General features: G+C 35.7%; 1 protein-coding gene across 1 annotated transcript; it reads left to right on the top strand.

Moving 5' to 3' along the window:
* The first annotated feature begins 11378 nt into the window (after positions 1-11378).
* On the top strand, positions 11379-12329 carry LOC102813221 (olfactory receptor 10C1-like). The gene has a single exon (XM_006872853.1). It carries the CDS (start codon positions 11379-11381, stop codon positions 12327-12329), a length of 951 nt encoding a protein of 316 aa, XP_006872915.1.
* The last annotated feature ends 4683 nt before the right edge of the window (positions 12330-17012 follow it).

Genomic DNA, 17012 nt, shown 5'->3' with positions numbered 1-17012 from the left:
AGTTTGATTCATGTGTAACCCATCTGGTGTGTTCTATGTAAATTGCCACCATTTATGTTGTTTTAAAAAGTATTTGCAATGAGGAAGCTGTTGGATTTGCAAAATTTTATCTTGTGATCTCCAGCATCATTTCTATCACCAAGGCCATATTTTCCAACTACCCATCACACCTATTTGTTTCCAGTTTTTACATTTCAATCACCAGAAATTATTAATGCATCTTAATTACATGTTTGATCAATTTTAGTCTGAAGAATTTAGAAGTATTCTTCATCGGTGGTTTTGGAGGATGGTGTGTAAACTTGAATAGTAGTTTTATTAACTGTTCTCCCTTATAGGCTTATAGATACTATCCTATCATTGACAACATTTTATTTCAAGATTGATCTTGAAATGTTCTTTTTGACCTTGAATGTGATGCCATTCCTCTTCAATTTGCCATTCCTTGCATAGTAAACCACATGATTGTCTGATTTAAAATGATTAATACCTGCCTGTTTCGGCTCACTAATGCCTATGATACTGATATTTATGCATTCCATTTCATTTTCAATAAAAACTTCCTAAATTCATATTTTATACATTTATGTTCTGGTTATTAATGGGTGTTTGCAGCTGTTTCTTCTCAATTTGAGTTGTGCCCCATCAGCAAATGAAGGTACAGAATGCTCAGCTTCATTCCTGTCATTAAGATCGACTCTACTTTGAATAGGCAGCTCTTCCTTAGTGACTTCCAACCTGAGGATCTCATATTCTGGTAGTATATCAGACAATGCTTCTTTGTTATTCATAAGGATTTTAGTGACTAATCTCTCAGAAGTGAACCACTATAGCTTCTTACTAGTCTCTTGTTAGTCCAGAAGCTCCACTGATATCTGCCCATGATGGGTGACCCTGGTGGTATTTGTAACAACAAACAAGCCACCACAGTTGACAAACTAACAGACATGTAATGACAAACACATTTAAGATCCTACAGACCGGAAATCTAATCTAATACAAACCGGAAATATGACATTGAAGTTCACCAAAAATCTTTCTTTTCAAGATTCCATGGATCAATGAGATGACATTTGACATTAAGTAAACTTAGGTTTGGAGTCCTGGTGTGGCTATGTGGATTAAAGCACTGGACCACGAGGTTGGTTTGAACTGAAAGGTCGACAGTTCAAATTCACCAGCCAATCCTCAGAAACCCTATATAGGGTCACTCTGAGTCAGAACCAACTCAATTGCACTTAATAACAACAAACTTAGGTTTTTCTCAAAAATGACCATGAATTTCCATTTGGATTGAGAATTTAGTTTTTATTTTTTCTCTTATTTCTTTGCCTTACTATCATTTACATAATATTCAGAACTTTACAGCATTTTCTTTGTATCTTTTAAATTAGAAGTGTTCTATACATTGCTCTGCTCTTTTATTATCCTAATATAAACCTTTGGGTTTTGGTTTTGTTGTACTTCTTTGGATAAAAACAAATAGGTGCTTTGTCAAACTTGTGTATAAGTAAATAATATTCAGATTTATTCATTTCAATCTTTTATAATAGTAAGAAAAATATTTACTACATCAATATTTGACAAGAAGTTTTTATAGCCATTTTTGGTAACTATTCTGATTAGTTGAGAAAAAAAATTAAAGTTGGAATATTTTATATTAACTGTTTAGAGTAGCCAAAGAGTTAGTTGCAATAATATGTTTCACTAGAACTCATATTGTACTATGCCCATAGTTTGTGAAAGCAGTTTCCTGTAATGCATTCTTTATATTTAACTGTTGAATAATTTGCTTTTTAACCTTTGCTTCTTTTCCTCCCTTAATGTTAGAATTTACCTAGGGCAGACCTGTCCATGACAATTCTTGAGAGACAAATTTAAATTGCCTTCTGCCATTCTCTAAAGAGAAGAAAATATAAGTCTCTAGGGGGAGTAGGATGAGCAAGATAAGGGTTCAAAACAAATAAGATAATTGAAATATAACAAAGTTATATCCATTATTTGTTCCTAAAGAAGGAAGGCTCAAATATATCATCACACAATCACATTGCCTTGTATGCTTCTGTTTTTGTTTTTTTTTTTTTAGCTTAGAGCTGAGGGTATTACTGGGAGAGACATGATGCTCTCTCGTGAGACACACAGTCTTCCTGTGATCAGACATGCTCCCTGACTAAAACAAAGGATTCTCAGTGTGCAGCCTAAGAGACGAGGATAGAGCAGATTTATATCCTCTGAGTGTTGGGAGGCTATAAGGGAAAGGTGCAGAGAAAATCAGTGAGCACCTCACAAGAAGCAATAACTATCCTCCCCGCCCCCACTGACAAATGTTATGATTAAAGGCATGTGACATAGATGGTATCTTAAGATAAGAGTAGTTGTGGAAAGTAGTGCATTAAGGACTGAAAATTGACAGTGATACCCAAGCAGATTTCAGTTCTGATCATTATTTTAATCAATTAGTCTCTCCTCTGAAGAGTAGAGCAAATCACTCAACCAACCCAGTATCTTTTTCATAAAATGACTGTAAGTAGTTCTAAATTAATAATTTCTTGGGAAATTGATATATCTCTTATTTTGGAGGAATAGAAATATCAAAATTGCCTTGTAGAATTACAAAGGTATTATTTAGCTGAATATTAGGTCCTATGGGGTAAATTGTGGGAAGTAATGGGTAATCATGTCCATACTGCTTAATGACCAATTTACTTATAATATGTCTGCTATTAAAATGTTTTAGATATTTAAAATGTTTAGGGATTACATAATATCAAATATTTATATTTATTGTGTTTCTTGTATGTTAGACACTGTATTAAGTGTTTAATATGCAGTATCTAAGAGCGTGCCACATGTTTTCTTTAGCTGATAGAAAACAAGGAAATGCCTCACTGCGAAAATACAGATGAGTAAGGAAGAAACCAATCAGGGAGCATTTCTAATTATGAGAAACTCCCAAAATTGTGTTGGAGTATTTTCAGAGCAGAACTATACAGAATGTACTTGTCTAAGATCTTGTGGCTAAGATGACTTATAAAATCAAATCATGGAACTGTTAAAATGACTTTATCTTTCCCCTTTGTTTTTTCCTTACATCCAACTTTTACTGAAAGTCTATCTCATAATTTAAACTTTCAGAAGTTTAACAGTGTTAAGTAACCATCTAATGTTTAGTAACATTGAATTTTGTTGTTGTTAAGTGCCATTAAGTCAGTTCCAACTCATAGTGACCCTGTATAGAGTTTCCGAGGAGCGGTTGGTGTGTTGGAACCATCTGGTGAGGCTCTGTAGGATAAGCACTGGAGCGAGTTCAGTTTGAACAGCAAGTTCAGCAGTTCAAACTCACCAGAAGCTCTTTGGAAACCCTATACAGGATGTTTTGAGTTGGAACCAATTTAACAGCACTTAATAGCAACAACCTTGTGGTTAGAAGTCCAGTGCTTATTACACAGAGTCACACCAGGACTCCATAACATTGAACAGGAATCTACAATATGTTGTAATGAATCATAGGGCATGAAACTTTTATGTCTTCAGAATATATCACAGTGCTTGTTAGGATGACTTGACTACTGGCTTTTAAAATAGGTTTTTATATAGATTGATAATAGATGGAAATATTCCATACAGTGTTCTGTGAGCTAACTAATGTAAATTTTTTAATTGGCAGGAGGTTTTGACTCTGTTGTTGTTGTTAAGTGCTGTCGAGTCAGTTCCAACCCATAGCGACCCTGTATTTCCAAGGGTTTCCAAGGAGCAGTTGGTGAGCTTGAACCGCCAACCTTGCAGTTCAAACGGCTTTGCAGTCTGGCGCATTAACCCAAAGCGCCACACCAGGACACTAAACTGCATTTTAGTAGACATTTCTTAACTTTTTAATCACAGTTGTTCTGTATAACATTTGCATTTTTAACTCAAAACAATTTAATAAGAAGGATGACAATGACTTCATTATCCTTTCTTTACAAGGAATTGATGGATCAGAAAGCCTAAATCCAGAAAATATATCAGACTAGAGACCGCAGTAATGTCTGTGTCAAATTGTTCTACCATTCATTCTACTTTTTACAGTCCTCTGATCCCAGCCTTGAGCATCCTACTTTCTTCTCATGGACAATGATGAATATAAGCAATCAGAGTATGTACACAAAGCTGACTTTTATTACTTGAATATTAAACTCTCCAAACTAAGGCCAATTATGAGGGAATACTAAAAGTAATAGAAAGCATAACCTAAATAAATATATATTATATGCATATATGGAGTCCTGGTGTGGCGCTGTGGGTTAATGCACCAGACTGCAAAGCCATTTGAACTGCAAGGTCTGCAGTTCAAGCTCACCAGCCGCTTCTCAGAAACCCTGTACAGGGTTGCTATGGATCGGAACCGACTCAATGGCACTTTACAACAACAACATATGCATATATATATATTTATTAGCTTTACAAGGTTTACATTGTCTGAATATCAGAGATGAAAGAGAAACTTTTATTACATTTGCTTGTGTTTTCATTTGTAGTGTGTCCTATAAATTGATCTTTACATACTTTAGTATTTTTTATTATTTCTACCCTATATTGGCATCTTAAATGTTTAGAAGCATTCATAAACCTTTAGAACCTATTTCTCAATTGTGGTTTCTGAACTATGTGAGGTTGTAAAATGTACTTTTCATGAGATTGATGATTTTCCCTCACCCTATGTACCCTATAAATATGAAATGATTAACAGCATGCATTGTTGTTTACACAGTCAACCACTCATCACTCACCAGTAGCTTCCTCCTAGTCCCGGACATCCTCTGACCTGTGTCTTCAATATTGATGTCTGCATTGTTCTTCTGCAGCTTATATGGGACAAGGATGTTCAAATGCCACTAGTTAAGAAAGGGTCAGACCTTTTCTTTCTCTTGCTGAGGCTTCTTAACTCCCCCATCAGCATCTCTTATAAGACGCTGTTATTAAATAAGATGTCTCTAATAAGATGCAGTTGCTCTCAAATGTAAGGAGATACTACAAATATGATAAATATTTGTAAAATTAACTGAGAAATGTAATGGAAACCTCTCCAAATCCAGAATAAACTGTTATTGAGTCAGGGTATTTAAAGAAAACCTTTAGGTAATAAAAAGCAAAAACCAAATCCATTGCTGTTAAATTGATTCTAACTTAAAGTGATCCCACAGGATTGAGTATAACCATCCCAGAAGGTTTAAAAGGTTGTAATCTTTGCTGAACCAGATGTGGTTATTGTTGTTGTGTGATGCTAAGTCTGTTTAGGGTTTCTGAACTACTGGGTTTGAACTGTTGACCTTGTGGAGTTCAGCACTATGGAGCCTGATAGGAACATATTTTTCTCACAGAGTTGCTGGTGGGTTCAAACTGCCAGCATTCAGTTAGTAGTAAAGCAGTTAATCACAGTGCCATTGTTGTTGTGTTGTTAGGTGGCATCAAGTCAGTTCTGACTCAGAGCAAACTTATGCACAACAGAATTAAATACTACCCTGTCGTGTGCCATCCTCACAATTATTGCTATGTTTGAGCCCACTGCTGCTGCAACTACGTCATTCCATCTCCTTGAGGTGGGGAGTCTTCCTCTGTTTCATTCACCCTCCACTTTACCAAGCATGATGTCCTTCTCCTGATAACATGTCTGAAATAGGAAAGATGAAGTCTGGCCATCCTGGCATCTAAGGAGCATTCTGTTTGCACTTCCAATAAAGATTTGTTTGTTCTTCTGGCAGTCCATGGTACTTTCAGTATTCTTCTCCAACACCATAATTCAAATGTATTGATCCTTCTATGGTCTTCCTTCCATGAGTGCTGATTATGGATCCAAGCAAAATGAAATCTTCGACAACTTTAATCTTTTCTCCAATTATCACGATGTTATGTATTGGTTCAGTGGTGAGGATTTTTGTTTTCTTTACGTTAAGGTACAATCTATACTGAAGATTGTAGTCTTTGATCTTCCTCAGTAGGTATTTTAAGTCCTTTTTGCTTCTAGTAAGCAAGGTTGTATCATTTACATATCACAGGTTGTTAATAAGTCTTCCTCCAATCCTGTTGCCTCATTCTTCTTCATATAATCCAACTTCTTGGATTATTTGCTCAGCACACAGATTGAATAAATATGGTCAAAGGATACAACCCAGGCCCACACTTTTCCTGAATTTAAACCATTCACTATACCCTCGTTCTGTTCTAACAACTGGCTCTTCATATATGTGCAGCTGCTTAATGAGCACAATGAAATGTTCTGGAATACCCATCCTTTGCAGTTTTATCCATAGTTTTTCATGATTTACATAGTTGAAAGCCTTTGTATAGTCAATAAAGCACTTGTAAAAATATTTCTGGTATACTCTGAGACCAGCAAAGATATCCCTAGTTCCACATACTCTTCTGAATCCAGCTTGAATTTCTGGTATTTCCTTGTGAATGTACTGTAGCAACTATTTTTAAAATTATCTTCAGCAAAATTTTACTTAAGTGTGATGTTAATCATATTGTTCGATGATATCCGCATTTGGTTGGGTCACCTCTCTTTGGAATGGTCACAAATGTGGATTTCTTCCAGATTTCTTGGCATAGATGAGTGAATGCCTCCAATGCTGCATCAGTTTATTGTTCATAGAATCCTTCAATATTGACAATCAAGATTTGGATATTATTTTTAGCTCTTTCATCTTGAAAAATGCTAAGTGTGTTTTCCCCTTTTGGTTTTCAAACTCCAGGTCTTTGCACATTTCCTTATAATACTTGACTTTGTCTTCTCCAGTTGCCTTTTGAAAATTTCTGCTCATTTTCCCCATTTGCTTTAGTTTCTGTATGCTCAAGAGCAAGTTTCAGCGTCTTTTGACATCAATTTTTGCTTTTTCTTTCTCTCTTGTCTTCTCAATGACCTTTTAATTTCTTACTTTATGATGTTCTTGATGTCATACCACAAATTTTCTGGTTTTCAGTCATTAGCGTCTAATGCATCTGTTTTTGTGATCTTCTCTAAATTCAGGTGAAATATATTTAAGGTCACATTTTGGCTATTGTGAGCTTTTAAAAAATTTCTTCAGTTTCAGCTGGAACTCGCATATGAGTAATTGATGGTCTGTCCCACAGTCTTCCCTACTGCTGTTTTGGCTGATGCTACTGAGTTCTCCCCCATCTCTTCCCACAGATATAATCAATTTTATTCCTGTTTATTCCATCTGGTGAGGCCCATGTGTATATAGTCACTTTTCATGTTGCTTAAAAAATGATATTTGTAATAAATAAAATGATTCTTGCAAAATTCTATCTTGCAATCTCCAGCATTGTTTATATCACCAAAACCATATTTTCCAACTACTGATACTTCCTCTTTGTTTCCAACCTTTGCATTTCAATCACCAGTAATTATTGATGCATCTTGATTGTAAGTTTGAAGAATTTGATAAAATTCTTCAATTTCCTCATTTATGGCTGTAGTGGTTTTTATGTAAATTTGAGTAATAGTGGTATTGACTTGTTTTCCTTGTGGGTGTGTGTGGGTATTATCCTGTAACAGTGCCGCTAGAGGTTCTCAAATATGGATCAAGGCATTGTTATATACAATACTGGTGTGGCGCTGCAGGATAAACACTGGGCTGCTAACTATAAGGTTGGCAGTTCAAATCCACCAGTTGCTCCTTGGAACCCCTATACAGGGGCGCTATGAATCAGAACCAACTCAATAGCTCTTATCAACAGCACATGGAATAATTGAGTACTTACTGTCTAAGTGCTTATGGGAATTTATTCACTTAATCTATATAACAACCACATAAAGAAGGTACTATTTTTTTACCTCTTTTAAAAATGGACAAACTGAAGAACCCACTCACTGCTGTCAAGTGAATTCCTCTCATAGCCATTCGATAGGCCAGAGTAGAAATGTGCCATAGGTTTCCAAAGCTGTAATCTTTCTAGAAGCAAGCTGATACATCCTTTTCCCACAGAACAGCTGATGGATTTGAATTTCCAAATGGTTAGCAGTCAAATGAAGGACAGATAGTGTCCAGAAATGTTCAATTTGACCCAGCAATGAGATGACTTTACTTGGATTTGAACTCAGATAGAATATCTCCAGAAATCCTTAACTGTTATATTATTCAGTATGCATATGAATGAATGTGCCTGTCTGTGGGATGCAGACATATGGGTATATAACACATGTACATTTTGTACATATGTATTAGTGAATGCACTTAGTGCATGTGTTTATTCATAATAATTTGGATTCACAAAAAGCACACTTTCGTTTTACATATACTCACTTCAAATGTATTATGTGGTATAAGCAAATGTTCTGACTTATAATCCATTTCTACCAATTGCTTGTTTTCTGTTAATCATGTCAATATCACTTCATCTAATCTGAGCCCCCTTTATTATATGTAACACAAATTACTACTATGTCTTCTTTGCTGGTAGTTGTGAGAAAATTGTTTAGTGAACAGTTTAACCACAATGAAAATGATTAAAGAAATGTTACCTTGTAAAAATTATGATTTTTGAAATTAAAAAAATGCAAAGGTAAAGATTAGTTATTGTAGAAATGTGGATGCTGATGACAACAAAAAGCAAATCTGTCAATTACATTAACAATTACTCCGTGGTTAAATCAAAATATCCTAAATTTCAAAAGGATTAAATAATGGGCAGAGCCTAAAGGTCGGTAATTTAGCACTGATTAATACATAGATAAATATATATGATGTGGTTACTGTGGCTTGGACTAAAACCTTGTACAAATATAAGAGTTCAAGACCGGGACGTAGATTAAAGGTTGTTGTTGTTGAGTGTCGTCGAGTCGATTTCAATCCGTAGTGATCCTGTATAGGGTTTCCAAGGAGCAACTGGTGAGCTTGACCTGCCAATTTTGTGGCTCAAATCGACTTTGCAGTCCAGTGCATTAACCCACAATGCCAATATGAAAATGATGAAAGATTTTGATTGATGATTTCCACAGTGTTGGGTTTTGCCAGACACTACAAGGATAACATGATCTCTGGTTTATCAAGATATGCTAATAGAAAGATGGATTCCCAAATCTTGGAAGTCAAACACCCTCATCCTTCTGCTCCCTTCAGACAAATGTAGTTTAGATTTCTGGCTGATGACATTCCAAATAGAACAATACAAACTGTAGTACTCTTACCAAAACAGCAGGGAATCTTTTGTCGGGAATTGATAATTACTGGCTTGAGAGAAAACCAATGTCATAGAGTGATACTTGTGAGAGCTGAAACTTGAGGAGGCTGCCTTGTTTATCCAGGTCTCCCAAGATTTCTGCCTTTGACAGTGTGTAGTCTTATCACTTTTCTATATCTTTGTATTGCTGGAAAATATTTGAATTTTCCTTTTCTGAAAACACTGCACAGGGTCTAATTTTCACAGGCTGTATTATATTTGAGATATTTGAGGAGGGCTGGATTTAACTTACTTTATTTCGGAAAATAGAATATCACCAAAAGGCAGAATAGAGGTAGTCAGAGTAAAGCTATTTTTTCATTGCGTGTGACTTTATTAATTACTAATGGTGGAGTTCTGGTGTGGCACTGTAGGATAAGCATTGGACCATGGTGGTGGTTCAGACCCACCAGCTGCTCCTTGGAAACCTTATACAGGGTTGCCATGATTTGGAATTGACTAGATGACACTTAATGACAACAATAATGGGTGGTGAATATAATGTTATTACTACATCCTAGGTCTGAAGATACTTCCAGAAAGAAGTGAGCAAGTAATTGATATCAAAGTAATAAGTTGTATCATGGCAGCTACTAAAAAAAAGTCATCCAGCCCATTTAGACTCATGACAACTCCACGTGTTGCAGAGTAGAACTGCATTCCCTAAGGTTCCCAGGGCTATCATCATTGGGAAGCAAATCACTGGGCCTTTCATTTGTCTCTGGGTGAGTTTGAACAACTAGCCTTTCAGTTAGTAGCCAAGTGCTTAAACATTTGCACTACCCAGGGCTCCCATACCAATGAGTTACTGATTAGCATTGGGGCAGAATTAGAAGGGCTTCTAAAGAAGAGACAAAACTATGCTTGAACTTGAACATAGATATTCAGTTCAATAGGTGGACAGTCGGGGAAGCAAATTCTAAGGCCCCACTGGGAAATGACCACAAAGAAAAAAAATTAGTGTGAAAACGGCTTGTACTAAAAGATGCAAATGGATTGGTATGAATGTACCATGGGATCCATTTGGATATGAAGTTAATTAGAATATTTTTATGCTTAATTAATGACACAATTCAGAGATCTTTTGAATCAATTAAGAAATTTTAATTTTAACTTGCAGACAAACATAATATTCATTTAATAAAGTGCACTCTGATAAAGGGTGGCAGATGAGAACTATCAAAGGCAAAGAAATTAGTTACAGTGATGAAGTTTTCTCAGCAGTTCAACCTGATTGACTGGGTGTAGTGGAATCAGTTACAACTCATAGTGACCCTGTCATAGGGTTTGGGAGGCTGTAAATCTTTACGGGAGTGGAAAGCCTTCTCTTTCTCTCTCAAAACGACTGGTAAATTCAAACTGACTCTGTGGTTTTCAGCCCAACTCATAACCCACTACGCTACCAGAGCCTCTTGTAGTTCAGCTTAGATATAGCTATAATACAGTCTTCACATGGCTACCCCTCCTTGTCATATATATCTTGGCTCTAGGGTCTCATTTTTAAGAGCCCTCTTGGATTACTCAATTTAAATTAGTCAGTCTCCAGCACATATCCTAATTCTAATTATTTATTAAATGAGTATGCAGTTTCTGCTCTCCATCACTAAAACATGAACTCCCTATAGGGAGAGATATGGATTTTGGTTTATTGCTGAATTCCAGGACCAAATAGTTTTGTGCTCATTAATGGCTTGTTGAATGAACAGGTGAAGAAAGAAATAAAGTTACTGAACTTACTTGACTTCAGAAAATAGAATTCAAATAAAGTTGAATGAACAGGTGAAGAAAGAAATAAAGTTATTAACAGAAAAAGGGAGACATGGGTAGATGCAAAAGATGTCGGAAGACATTTATTTATTACAGTATTTCATGATTCATTAAAGCATGGGATGAAGAAAGAATTGATCTGATATCATTTTTCTTTTTTCATTTTATATTGGGTAACTAAGTATATTTTGGACGCATCTGCTGAGATAGTGCACATAGAAGAGGACTAGATCTGAAAAATGTATGAGAATAAGTGTAATTTCAGAACTTTTGAATTTTAGAAATGCAGGTAAGGCAGTGTGGGCCTTACCACCTCTCTGACTTAATCAGAGCTCTTTAAAAGTAATATAATTATTTGTCTCCATTATCTCTAGGAATCCTTCTGATGATTTTCTCTTTTTCAGGTCATGAACGTCAGTTGCTCCTTGTGGCAAGACAACAGCATGTCTGTCAAACGCTTTGCTTTTGCCAAATTCTCTGAAGTCACTGAACAGTGTTTCCTCCTGTTTACCCTCATCCTCCTCATGTTCTTAGCATCACTGACAGGAAATGCTCTCATAGCCCTTGCCATTTGGACCAACCCAGTCCTCCACACTCCCATGTACTTCTTCCTGGCCAATTTGTCTCTCTTGGAGATTGGCTACACTTGCTCTGTCATACCCAAGATGCTACAGAGTCTTGTGAGTGAGGCCCGAGGGATCTCTCGAGAGGGGTGTGCTACACAGATGTTTTTCTTTACATTATTTGCTATTAGTGAATGTTGCCTGTTGGCAGCCATGGCCTATGACCGCTATATGGCCATATGCTCCCCACTCCACTATGCCACACGAATGAGCCGTGGAGTTTGTGCCCATTTAGCAATGGTTTCTTGGGGAGTGGGATGCATGGTCGGTCTTGGCCAGACCAACTATATTTTCTCTTTGGACTTCTGTGGCCCCTGTGAGATAGACCACTTCTTCTGTGACCTCCCACCCATCTTAGCACTTGCTTGTGGAGATACGTCCCATAACGAGGCTGCGGTCTTTGTTGTGGCCATCCTTTGCATTTCCAGCCCATTTTTGCTGATCATTGCTTCTTATGGCAAAATTCTATCTGCAGTGCTGATCATGCCCTCACCTGAAGGTCGCCATAAAGCTCTCTCCACCTGTTCTTCCCACCTACTGGTAGTGACACTGTTCTATGGCTCTGGATCTGTCACCTACCTGAGGCCCAAAGCTAGCCATTCACCAGGAATAGACAAGCTCCTAGCCCTTTTCTATACAGTGGTGACATCCATGCTTAATCCCATCATCTATAGTTTACGGAACAAGGAAGTAAAGGCAGCCCTCCGGAGAACTCTGGGCAAGAAAAATGTTTGACTCAGGTAGATTTGTGACCACTGCATACTGCTGATTTTTGGAAAAGATGTACACACAGCTCAAGAGAAAGCCAATAAACTAATGAAATGCTGTGTACTCTTCTACCTGTCTTGTCAGGATCTTTTTTTAATAGCAGTAATTGTCATTTCAGAGACATCTCCATATTCAGAACTAAAGTTATGACTGTTAAATTCTGAAAGGAAGCTGGACACAAAAAATCTAAAAGATACGTCCAACACTAGACAGGTTTTCTAAAATATTTTTGTCTAGGCTCAGAGTATAAATTGCCAGGCTATATCTAAGAAAGTTGGCAGATCGTCACACAACACTACTAGGGATTTTGTCACCTCTGTGGGTGACTTCTGCCCTAAGTACAAGAGGGCATGTTGCCACATATATCTGTCCCACATGAATTTTTAATTCCCTAATAACTGCATGAAGTACATTATTACCCTCAATAAAAATATTTTAATAATTTGTTCAACTTTAATTATTGGTACATTATATACAGCCAGAAATATATTTCTGTGAGTGTGAAAAACATAAAAATATATAAACAAGAAAACAAAAAATAAACTCTTTTGCTCCAAAAGTATTTGCCTCAGAATATTAAAGGAAAAATATGAGAAATTTTAATCAAGAGCTCTTATGGTGAGAGTGCTTTGAAAGGAAAGAGAAATAATACTACTATTCAAAGATGGAAGAAGAAAACTGAACTAAAATGATTACATAAATGATATTCCATATTTTTGCTTAAAAATTTTGCATATGTGTAAATTAATCCCAATTGAATATATTTTGAGATCATTTAGATACTTTTTTTTTTTTTAAGAGAAATGAATATGGTTACAACATAATTTAGCTTTCAGTGGTATAACTGATTAACAGAGTCACCTTCTAAGTGAAATTGAGTCTCCCCAGACATGCCTCAGAAAAAGTTCTGAGGGTATGAAAAATCAGTCATCAAATTCTTTGGAGCACAGTTCTATTTTGACATACATAGGTCACTATGAGTTGGAACTGATTTGATGACAACTGGTTAGATTGCCTTGGATTTGAACATCTGGTTCTCAAGGAGATGTTGTGTTAACACTTGATCTGTGAGGCATTATTAAGCACACAAACAATAGTTGTAGTGTACCCAAGAGTAGGGTATTATAACTGCTACCATAATTTAATTTAAGTTTATCCAAAAGAAAGCAATTCAATTTTCTCTCATAGTGTGATATTTCTAGTTAGAATATTTCTTCATGTAATAGTAATGATACTCACTAATGACCAAGTCATGTTTTGTCTAATAGCCCTGTTTTACTATAAACTTTCCAATTTATTCTTCTGGAGACTATGAAGGAACTCTGGCAGTGTAATCGTTATGAGTCAGGCTCCTAACCTCAAAGTCAGCAGTTAAAAACTACTGTAAAGATTTACAGCCTTGGAAACCCTACTCAGGGTTGCCATGAGTCAGAACTGACTCCACAGCACACAACCACCACCACCAACATGGGTGGAGTACTTGTGTGGCGCTGTAAGATAAGCATTGGACTGCTAACTGCAAGTTTGACAGTTCAAACCCACCTGCTACTTTTTGGAAATCCTACATAGGGTCTCTATGAGTCGGAACTGACTTGATGACACTTAACAATGAGAACAACAACACTATAGTATTAACAATGGAAACAACTTCAATGTACAGACACAACTGACTGATTAATAATTAAGCTATTGTTACTGGCAGGAATTAGAGATGCTAATTTATAAGGATGTTTACTGGTCTAGAAAGACATGAATGATTTATTAAGCATTAAAGAAAGTTAAAAAATTATAGAATATGACACACTTTGATTTTTACAAGAACTTTATAAATAACATTGAATGATCAAAATGAAATGTTAACTATAGTTTTTCTAAGTAGTCATGTTATCAATGATTTTTTTTCTCACTTCTGTTTCTAATGTTTCTTCAATAAACATGTAGTTGATGTGTGATCCAAATAGTAAAGTACTGAATTGTGGACATTTTTTTTTTTTTATGGTTAAGTATAATATCTGTTTTAAGAGAAGATTCATACAATTCATAAAGTATAAAGATTAAAATTGAATTCACATATATTTGTACAGGAGCCCTGGTGGCACATTGGTCTGAATCTACCAGCCACTCTGCAGGAGAAAGATGAGGCAGTCTGCTCCAATAAAGATTTATCATCTTGGAAACCCTTTGGGGAAATTCTGCTCCTTCTATAGGGTCATTATGAGTCAGAATCTCACTGATAATAGTGAGCTCAGATTTGGGTTATATCTGTACAGCCAAATAATATCCATTGCAAATATTTGATTAAAAATTTCTCTTAGCTATTATCTTTCTACTAACCATGTTTATAGTTGTTTCTCATAATAAATTTTCTTACAAAAAAACACTGTTTGAAAACAGTTAAACATAAATAGCATCCAAAATGTACGTTTTAGAACCTTTTAATGTTTTGTGCATTTATATTAAAATTTATTGACTTACTCTAAATATTTCCTGTATCAAATATCCCTGAATTATTGCTGATAGTTTGAAATTGTTTAGTAACTTTGATTCTGATACTTTATACTATTTGGTTTCAAGGAGTTTTGGGTGCAAATTTTTCTCAACATCAACAATGACAACTGCAGTAAGGATGACTAAAGTGTGTCACCTAAGATATTTATTAATTGCTAATGAAGAGTTAAATATCTGACACCCTGAGGAAACCATTTTAAGAAAGTCATCACTGTCCATATATTAATGTCAGATACCTTCTGTTATGATGAACTGCAAAGGACAGAACATCACTTCTGTAGTATTCTTAAAAAAAAAAAAATTTTTTTTTAAATCTATATAACCTCAGTCTTATAATGAGAAAACAGACAGAAAAACCCTAATTAAGAGATGTTATATATAAACAACTAACCAATGTTCTCCAAAAGTATTGACCTATGAAAACCCCACATACATGGTGTAGGCCACATGTTAACTCACAAAGGCAGGTTCAATAAATAGAACGAGACTGAAACCATACAAAGTAATTTATTTGATGACAGTGGAATGAAACTAGAAATCACTAACAGAAAAAACAAATAAACAAACAAAACTATAAAATGCATAAACATGGAAATTAAACAGTACACTATCAAGTTACCAATAGGTCAAGGAAGAAATCACAATGAAATCAAAGTCAATACACTAAAACTTACAGATTGTAGCAAAGGCTACACTCAGAGGGAAGCATAGCAATAATACCTAAATACAACTGAGGAACCAGAAATAGAAGAGTAAACTAAGCTTAAATCTGCAAGAAGAAAGAAATATCAAAGGTAACATAAATAAATGAAATTGAAAACAGAGAAACAATAGAATCACCGATATCAGAAGTTGATTCTTTGAAAAGTTAGTAACATTGACAAAATTTTACTTAGAGTGACAGAAAAAAGAGAAAAAATATAAATAACCAAAAGAACACATGAAATGGGAGTCATTACAACTGACCCAGCAGAAATAGAAAGAATTATGATAGCTTAAATGGAAGAACCCATGGAAACAAATTGGTTAACCTAGATAAAATGGACAAACTCTTAGACAGATACAATGTCCTTTGTTGTTGTTTAGTGCAGTCGAGTCAGTTCTGACCCATAGCGACCCTGTATAGGGTTTTCATTGAGAAGCCGGTGAGCTTGAATCACCGACCTTGCAGTTCAAACAGCTTTGCAGTCTGGAGCATTAACCCACAGCACCACACCGGGACTCCTTAGAAGGATACAAACTGACTCATGAGAAAATAGAAAATCTCAACAGAGCCTTAACAAATGAAGAGATTGAATCAGTTATCAGAAACTGGCAAACAACAACAACAACAACAACAAAGTCCTGGACCATATGGCTTCACTTTTACCAATATTTAAAGAATTGACACCTATCCTACTTAAACTCTTTCAAAAGATAGAGTAGGATAGAATATTCCCTAATTCAGTCTATGGAGCATACATAACCTTTTAACAAAATCAGAGAAAGACACCCAGGAAAGAAACCCCAAGAAAGTAAAACTAAAGGTCAATATTTCTTATGAATATAGCTTCAAGAATCTTCAATGAAGTATCAGTGAACAAAATCCAACAGCATATTAAAAGAGTCATACACCTTGACCAAGATAATCCAGTTATTAGAAAAATAACCAATGCAAGACAATGCAATCATCAGTAGAGCAAAGGAAGAAAACAACACATGATCATCTTTATGTATGCAGAAAAGGCATTTGCTAAACTTCAACACCCTTTCTTGATGAAAATCCTCATGCTTGAACTAGAAGATTGAAAGATTTCCCCTTGAAGTTGAAAATAAGACAAGTGACTGATCTCATCAGTTCCATTCACTATTCTATTTGAAGTTCTAGCCATAGCAATAAAATAAGAAAAACAAATAAAAGATATTCATGTTGCAGAAAATGGAAGGAATACACAGAGTCACTGTACCAAAAGGAAATGGTTAATGTTCAACCATTTTAAAAGGTAGCATATGATCAAGAGCCAATGTTACTGAAGGAGGAAGTCCAAGGTGCATAGGCTGTTGAGTTATGGTGTTGGAGGAGACTATTGAAAGTACCATTTGTTGTTGTTGTTAAGTGCCGTCGAGTCGGTTCCGACCCATAGCGACCCTGTACAGGGTTTC

This window comes from Chrysochloris asiatica, unplaced genomic scaffold, assembly GCF_000296735.1.
Source record: "Chrysochloris asiatica unplaced genomic scaffold, ChrAsi1.0 scaffold00213, whole genome shotgun sequence".
NCBI lineage: Eukaryota > Metazoa > Chordata > Mammalia > Afrosoricida > Chrysochloridae > Chrysochloris > Chrysochloris asiatica.
This window is presented reverse-complemented; position numbering and strand designations above follow the sequence as displayed.